The sequence below is a fragment of the Diadema antillarum genome, unplaced genomic scaffold, assembly GCF_040938485.1.
Source record: "Diadema antillarum isolate AM-2024a unplaced genomic scaffold, OU_Dant_1.0 seq00003122_RagTag, whole genome shotgun sequence".
Lineage (NCBI taxonomy): Eukaryota > Metazoa > Echinodermata > Echinoidea > Diadematoida > Diadematidae > Diadema > Diadema antillarum.
In genome coordinates, this window is record NW_027273708.1 from 1 (window position 1) to 8979 (window position 8979).

The following is an 8979-nucleotide window of genomic DNA, read 5'->3' on the forward strand; positions in this document are numbered from 1 at the left end:
GCCATAGGCTTCTTGTGTGGAGAACTTACACAAATCTGTATATGTGGGACTGTAATAGAGATCGTCGTGTGCGATGAAAAGATCGTACACATGGGTCAATTTTCAACTACTGTATTTTATCTAAGTCAAAATAGTAAAATATGAAGTGAAAACATTCATATTAGGGATTTCAACATCTCTGAATTCTGTGAAGGGGTATAGTTTCAGTAATGTCGGCCTCATAAATGATCTGAAGAATAGATGAACACGGCGCATTCAGTGCAGCAGTTGTACACTGTAACTGTGTACTCAGCACTAGCAGCAGTGCAATGGGCCTCTAGTTCGCCGGGGGCAGCGGGGCAGGTGTAGGGAGCAATAGTTCTTGAATCTTTCGCGATCATCCATGATTAATAGCTTTTAGAAAGACACTCGCTGAAAAGGTAAAATTTGCGTGACCGATGTTGAGCAGATGCTACCGATGCCAGTGAAACTGTGCGTTGGCGTGCAGTGCATTGCGGTGCAGTGCATTGCGTACGTAACACGTTGGCGATAACCGGAAGTTAAGCTGACTGCATAAAAGCCAGGATGTTGATTGCGCAATGCATTCTGGGACGATATTTTACTATTATATGCAATATGGAGAATTGCTGAAAATGTACTTTCCCATTCTTTCTATGATCCCAAACTTAAGAGTAATGTACACATTTGTAGAAGAAGGGTAGCTCTTTCAGAAAATATAAAAAACCCAATACTGACTTGGTTGAACCATATCACCTTTTTTGAGTCCTCGCGTAAAATCAAGGGGTGCGACTTTTTGTTCGTTTTGTGATGCACGGTCACATATGATAGTGAGTGAGATGTGTCTTGGTGTTCCAGTCACTCTCTGCATTTATCCTCTTAAATGATAAAAAAGTGAGTTATGGCAGGTATAACTTTCAGCACAGCAGAATTAGTCACCAACAGTCCTTCTGCCATACTTCTTCTTTTCTGGGGAAAAGGACACTGAAAAGACTGTGAAATCATATGAAGTGAGGTTGTTTCATATCCACTGCGATTCAAGATCACTTGCATATTTCTGTTTAGATTGAAGCATTTGTTCAAGAATCTCTAGATAGCCATTTGGCATGCTTTTCTATAATCAGGGCTTCTAGAAAAAGTGTAATTTGAGACTTTAGTGTTGCAAAACCACCGAGCATAGTTTTCATCATGCACTTGTCCAGTCAGTGTTCATTGCATGACATGAGCACATGCTTGAATATTTGAGGAAGTCCTTTTCAAAAGTTGATGAAGGACCTACTATTCTGGTTTGTGGTTTGCCAAGTAATGGTCTAGACACATCACGCCATAGTGAAGACTTGAACAAGGGGGGGAAAAAATAGTTGCGAGTGAAAGTGATTTTGATTGTTTGGCAGCAACCGGAGGAGGAGGAAGATGAAACACCTATCAAGAGAAGGAGGAGTGCAAGTACATCCAGCAGAGGCAAGGGCAGACCAAGAAAGAGGTACAGTGAGGTCTTATGTTTGACCTTTGCCCCCCCTCCCCCCTCCCCCCATGGATACCAGAGGTGTAAACACTACACATTTGTAACCTGCAAATCATCGGCAGAGAATGATAAGGGTGTTCAGTTGCCACTAAAGCCATAATGTTCGAGGCAACTTAACGCCCTTATCATTCTCAACCTATGAAATGTAGTATGAATTTGGGATACTTTTTGTCTGTCTGTCTGTATATCCCAAATCTTGTTAACCTTATATTAGAATACAAACGTTCTGGCATGCCAGGAACATTATATTTAAATTAAACGTGACTCATGTATGCCACATGTGATGTCAATGCACAGATCAGAATTTCTTGCAAAGTCTTGCAATGGTCGATGTTCAGGGGTCATTGTACTTTTACTAAGAGTGTCTAGTGGTAATGATATGTTGTTAGAGGAATAATTGTGTGTTTGTATGAAGTAATGCGGGTGAAAGGTAAAAAAGATCGAGGTGAATGCACTTTAAAATTTTGGCTTGAAATGTCACTTTCACTTCAGCACAGCAGCTAGGAAATTCCAGTGATAATGTAATTAGGTGCCATGGATAAAAATATTGGGGAAACAATTTCATTGTATGAAGAGGATCAGATTTCAATTGTTAGTGGTCAAAGTCAAACAACTTGATTTCTAATTGAATGAATAGCTATATGTATAGCAAAATATTAGAGAGTGAATAAGAAGGCACTGGCATTCCAGTTGGTTGTTTGCTGCATTCAAATTGTTATAACCATTTCCCTACCACTATTACGTTAACAGGGTATGATGCCATCCTGGGGCTATGAAACTGAAATTGTATTGTTTTGTGTGTTTTTTCCTATGTCTATGAGTTGTGGTAGTTGTTGTTGTTGTTTTTTCAAAGTGATAAGAGTGTTTATTTTTCTCTGTCGGGGGGGGGGGGGGTATTCTGTATTTTTAAGGGATTGATAGAGTACTGCATTTGAGGTGAGAATTTAGCCTTTAACTTCTTGCGAGATACTTAGCAACAATTTCATGAAATGTTGAAAAGGATACAATTGTAAGAGGAATTCAAACATAATTTGATGAAAATCGGTTTTGAAGTGGCTGAGATATTCTAAAACGAAGTAAAACAAAGCGGGTCTTACTAAAAGATGGGTCCTACCTTTTATTAGGATTGCTTTGTTTTGGATATCTCTGCCATTTCAAAACCAATTTTCACCAAATAAAATTTGAATTCCTCTTAGAATTAGATGCTCTTTCATATTTCGTAAGAGGTTTCTCATTATCTCAACAACAACAAAATCATCAAGAAACGTTTGAAGCCTCAAGCCCATCTCAACCGAAACTGTATCATCCCTTTAATATCCTACTGACTGTGTTAACCAAAGCAACATCTATACTTTGCCATTGTCCCTTTCTCTTGAAACCAGTACCACATCCAGAGCAAGCAGGCTGAGTGAAACGTCCGAGGAGAACGACAGTGAAGAGTCCGATTTTGAGCCCACCACCAAGAAGGTCGCAAGAAAAAAGAAGCCTGCCAAGAAAACAGGTGAATATTGAATTCAGTATGAATTGAGTCTCATCGGGCTGAGCATTGTTGTGGAAATTTTATAGTTGTTCTCTTGCATAATTAGTGAACATTGTTTGTCGGAGATGAGTACATTTCCAGGGAAAGATTGATATTTCTTAGGCACTGGGCACCAAAGTCACAAGAGCATTGATGACTTGTATACAAAATGAGACAAATACTGAAGAAGTTCTATCCACCTGAGGTACAATGTATGCATGTACATTGATTTTAGTTTGGCTGTGTTCACATGTAATTAACTCTCGGAATCTATGAACTAGCTGTCTGACTCACAATACTGAATCAATGAACAAAGTCTTACCTCCTTTTTAATCTTCACACTGCTATACATGCTTTTTCGTCAAGGCAATAATTTTCAAATAATGCACATTACACATTGCATTACTAAGAATTTTCTATCCAATAGTAACTTTGGAACAGTCAGAGAGTTGAGAAGTTACAGAGGGTGGATACTTTTACAAACACCTATCTGAGTAATGTGCTGTATTTGCTATGAAATGGTGTCGGGGATTTAAATTCCGCTGCATCCATTTTGCAAGATTCCCAGGACGGCACAGTGTCCAAGCTAACTAAATCACATGCATAGACATTGCAATATGCAATGCAGCTTAGCGCAGAAGAGCAGTTGTCGATACCAGTCATCAATGTGCTTATGTCCAATGAAAAATAAATTTGTGCCTTCACACAGAATAATAGACTGGTCATGTGACCGCTCACAGCACATCATTCGAGTAGGATCCTTATGACCATGTTATAAATTCTATTAATTGCTTATTGCTGAAAAGAGCCAGGGGCAATATAAACCTAATCAAGCAGAGATAGAGATGATGTTGCCACAATGTGATATTTCAAAATGTATTCCTCTTGTGTGTGGGTCCACCGACAGCCAAGCAAAATTCCATGAGCAAGAAGGGTGGCCGAAGTGGCAGCGGGAAACGCAAGCAAAGGAGTCTCTCTAGTGAGGATGAGACTGATAGTGATGACATTAAGAGATCGGCGTCAACTCGTAAAGCGACGGCTGGCATCAGGTGGGCTGAGCTTGATGCTTCAGGCTGTAATGCTTAACTTGAAATAAGGAAGTCGTTCAAAGGTTAGCTATAATAATAGGCCTATAACTCACGAGTTCCAGACTTCGACGTTTTTACAAATGTATCGATACATGCTGTTGTAATTATTCTTTATGTCATTCTGTTTCCATTATGTATCATAACGTGAACATTTCCATGTTTGTTTTGTTTCAAAATGTAGAAATAGAGCAAAGCAAAATTATCATCAGCCCCTCAGCCCGCTAGCCAGACACCATGTCGACTAAGAAGGGTCTGTTGGAAAGACTGGCCGCTGGTCCGGTGATAGGAGACGGCAGCATGTTAATGACTATGGAGAAGCGGGGTTACGCCGTGGCTGGTGCCTGGACGCCCGAGGCTGTTATCCAGCATCCCGATGCTGGTGAGTCTACGTCTATTCCACAGTGTTCACTAGGAAAGAAAAAGATTTCGTTTTCACAGTTATCTTGAATAATTTGTGCGAAAAACAACGACGCAAATGCTACGAATATTCTCCACTGTCATCATCAAAGTTTATTTTCATTGATTATGATGTAGAAAGACTAATCATTGCTATGACAAGATTTTGAAAAACAAGAAGAAAGGATGGATGTATGTGAGGAGGAATAAGGCAAGAGCAGAGAACCAAGAATGGTAATGAAAGTTTATCAGAATAGTTGAAGTAGTAATAGCAAGACTATAGAGAATGTGGTCATTATTATTATGTACAAGAAAACGAAAAAAAAAAAAAACCGATGGAAAGAAGAAGAAAAAGAAGAAGAAGAAAAGGCAAGACCAATCGTTAGGGATAATTTTAAACAAAATAAACGAGAGAGTAAATAAAGACAGAAAATACCTTAACTCGAAAAGATCATCTACCATCCTACCTTCAGTAAAACAACTTCATCGCGAGTTTCTGAGGGCTGGAGCCGACGTCCTGCAAACGTTTACATTCTACGCATCAGAAGATTCCATCGAGGGCAAAAATTCGTCAGCCTCCGTTGAGGATACACTTCTGAACGTAACCATGATATCTTCAACCCCTTTTCTCAGAGTTTAGCGGTTTGAAATAAATACGTAGCACATCCAAACAAAGCAAGCCATTTGAATAACTTTGTCTCCAGAGATGTCGTGATGCCTAAGATATTATATAGTCGGAATTATTCAAACTATGCTAAAGGAAATAAAAGTTGGGGGCATTCTGGCAATGTCCAGTAACTTGATATTCAATGTTCATAATTATGCTGGAAGTTCAGATTACAAAGCAAACTGCGATTGCTTGCATAGAGGACAGTCAGGGCATATGTTTGCAGAGAAACAACAACAACGACGACGGTGATGATGATTATGATGCTATAATGATAATGATGATAATATTAATGGTAGTAGTAATAGTTATAATAATAATGATGATGATAATAATAAAAATAATAATAGTAATAACAATAATAATAATAATAACAATAATAATATTAATAATAGTAGTAGTATCAATACTAGTATTAGTAGTAAAAAGCATCGCTTGATCTAGGAAATAGACTTTGCAACAATTTTGCGTAGACCACACAAGTTTGACGAGATGCTTATTAGCCGTAATTCGTTTGTGAAATCATGTTTTACTGAAATCATCTTGATGTAAAACGGGAGTGTCTGTATTTCAAGCAATATCAACTTCATTATAAGGGAATCTGTCTTCATGCTTTGTTGTAGTGGGAGGAGCTGAACGAGCGGGCCTGCGATCTAGCGAGAGAGGTGGCTGATGAGGGAGACGCCCTGGTGGCAGGCAGCATGGGTCCCGTGGTCGCCTACGAAGTCGGGAAGGGAAAGGATGTCGTCCAGAATCAGTTTCGACAGCAGTGTGATGTCTTCAGTCGCAAGAAAGTCGACTTCCTCGTAGGAGAGGTAGTAACGTTGTCGTCTTATGTTTAATTTTGGCTAGCCATTTGGCTGACGTTTCATGCTTTATTCGCATTGTATGTACATTGTACTTATTTTTAGCTCTTGACCTTTAGTCGTTGGACGTATACATGTGTTAGATGAGCATAATGCTCATGAATATCATCTGCGAGCTGATCGAGGTACATGTGTGATTTATTTGCAGATTAGATTCGTAGCAAATATTTGGATGGTTAAAGACCTTACTCAAATCAAAATTAGCTATTCGTATCATCACTGTTGTACTGCGCTTTCTACACCATGCAAAATTCCGTGAGCGAAAGCCATTGCATATTCCTTTTTTATTCACTCTGTTCAGTTCTTCAGTTACACGGAAGAAGCCGAGTGGGCCATTGAAGTGATGAAGACTTACGGCCTACCCGTAGTGTGTATGATGAGGATTTGTATAGCTGGTGATGAGATGGGCGTGAAGCCAGCCGACTCAGCCGTCAGACTGGCGAAGGCAGGTCCGTGAGCCTGCGCGGATATCGATTGCGACGTAACAATCCAACCTTTTTCCAGAAAAGTTCTCCTTTTTCATTTTTTTTTAAAGCTGCGCTTCTTCATGTATGTTTATGATTATGCGTGTGTTTGTGTGCGTGTGTATGTGTGTGCATGCGTGTGTTAACACCAACTTTTAGGATGAAGTCGACAGCACAAAGTAAGATTTATAACATACTCAACTTTGAATCACCTGTTGTTAAGTAACCCTGAGGAAACGTGCGGCCATATGATGGTAAAGCATCTATACGTTCGTACCTAAAATGATTGCCAACAACACGATGATTCCATTCATTTTTATTTTCCCTTTTCTACAGAACATTACAGGATATAAACCCGATAAGCTTGAATAGGAAAATACAGTAATTCAAAAGAGGACAAACATTACAGATCAGACAGGACAGAAAAAAACCAGCAAACAAATATACCGAACAAAAAACACTAATTTGCAAAAGTACAGCAACATGACATGGGTCTGTAAATCACTAATTGTACTTTAATTTACCTACATAAGTACCATAAATACCAACAGCTTGATAATGGGCATATTTTGAGAAAAAAAAATCACAATATTACTTCAGGAAGTACCGCATCAAGTGTTAATCTATATATATTTATTCTTAGGAGCGGACGTCATAGGAGTGAACTGCTGCTACGATCCCAATATTGCACTTGAGACAATTGCTATGATGAAAGAAGGTCTTCAAGCCTCCAAACAGAGGGCGCACCTCATCTTACAGCCCGTAGGATTCCACACTCAGGAAATCGCAGGAGAGCCAATCGGATACACCGAGCTTCCAGAGTTTCCTTATGGTTAGTAACTCAACGCCATTGTCCAATTTGGACGCGTCAGAACTTGCCGCCACCAGAATCAGTATCAAAAAACAAAGCAAAGCAAAACAAAACAAAACAAAAAAGGAACGTCCCACTATTTTCACATTTCACTATCTATTATCGATTCTCGTTTGTTTTTTACGTAACTTCATGTAAAAAAAAGTGAGGGAACATCACCTTCTTACGTTGATAGTAGACTTTCCTGGCACTGATTTAATGTTTACCAGCCTCTATGAATAATTGCGGTTTGGTATAGGAGTGACGATAGTGATAGGTCTAGTGTACAGTGCTGTTTTCCTCACGATTCCTTCTTTTTGAAAATATGGCTCATTGGCTAAAAAATTATCAACTACTCAGTTCCAATGTGATGCTTTTGTTTTCCATGTGTACCATGCTAATTTGCAGTTGTCTTATCTCTCTCTTTGTCTTGTACGATACAATAATGTGCTCATCTTACAATGCAACATCAGCGATGGAGCCCCGTGTTCTCACACGGATCGACGCGCACAAGTTTGCTCGCGCAGCGTACGAGCTCGGAGTTCGGTACGTCGGTGGATGTTGCGGATTTGAACCCCATCATATTAGGGCCATATCTGATGAGGTATAATGTCCGCTAGGCGGAAAAACAAAGTGCAGTTTAATATAAATCAGTACATGCTATATAGTTGATCCTTGGTTGATATTTCTTGGTTAAGTTTTATTACACTGTAGTACATTGTATACTCCTCGTGTACATTTTTACTTCAAATCAGTGGTAAACTACCATCATGCTGAATATTATCATCAACAATCAAAACGTGTACCTAAAGTTTCATTTTCAATGGTAAATTTCCTTGTTCTAAGAATGAAAGTGTAAAAGTTGAATTTTCTGCAGTGAAATGTTCCTGTCGTTTTTGCTTCCAAAATTTCACATATATAGTTGAAAGAAGAACGAGGCCGTGGAGTTTTTGGGATCGATAAATCGGGATTTCCTCAGAGTTTGAATAGAAGTTTCGTTGCAACTCTGCGGAAGAGGTACGTGCACGCTCAATTCAATACAAGTTTGCGGTATACAATTTTTAATACGTAATATTTCATCTGTCAGTGGGTGGACTGCAATGATTTAAAGCAAATTAGTAAATGAACTGAAATGGTATTTCCTTTTACTTGTGTAAGAGATATTTGGAAGAGTGTAATTCAATTCATTCTAAATCATATGCGCTTTCATGAGTTGTATAATGTATTACACTGTACCACCTTAGGCAGTCAACAGAACATAGCGATAGTTACAGCAAAGGCTGAACAGCTAATTGCTTACTGAAACACGGAAAAGAAGATACTCAATGTGAAAACAAATGAATTTAAAAAAAAGGTGGGTGATAGTTCACACCCACGAACAATAAACACAGTGAATTAAAACCCTAAAAGAGGCAAGTGAAGAAGGGAAATGACGCAGGAAGAGTGTAAGGAAGGCAAATGAGACAGTCGCAGAGCTATTACCAATGATCTGGAAGTGAGGGGTAGGGGTTACAGCTGCCCCTGTCTCCTACCCCCCCCCCTCCATTAGTGCAATCTCAACTTCTATTCCAGCTCACCACTGCCCTTCGACTGTCACTAAGTATTTA

At 39.2% G+C, this 8979-nt stretch overlaps 1 protein-coding gene and 1 long non-coding RNA gene across 2 annotated transcripts; both read left to right on the forward strand.

Moving 5' to 3' along the window:
• Positions 1 to 1182: 1182 nt before the first annotated feature.
• On the forward strand, positions 1183 to 4084 carry LOC139715211 (uncharacterized). The gene is made up of 3 exons (XR_011709806.1): positions 1183 to 1480; positions 2905 to 3023; positions 3949 to 4084. It is a non-coding gene; the product is annotated as an uncharacterized lncRNA (long non-coding RNA).
• Positions 4085 to 4337: 253 nt separating this feature from the next.
• On the forward strand, positions 4338 to 8389 carry LOC139715212 (betaine--homocysteine S-methyltransferase 1-like; the record flags this gene model as incomplete). Its single annotated transcript, XM_071626802.1, has 7 exons — positions 4338 to 4508; positions 4999 to 5126; positions 5816 to 6007; positions 6360 to 6507; positions 7166 to 7354; positions 7846 to 7976; positions 8295 to 8389. Coding segments are annotated over exons 1-7 (1028 nt in total), but the record flags the coding sequence as incomplete, so codon positions are not given.
• Positions 8390 to 8979: the final 590 nt, after the last annotated feature.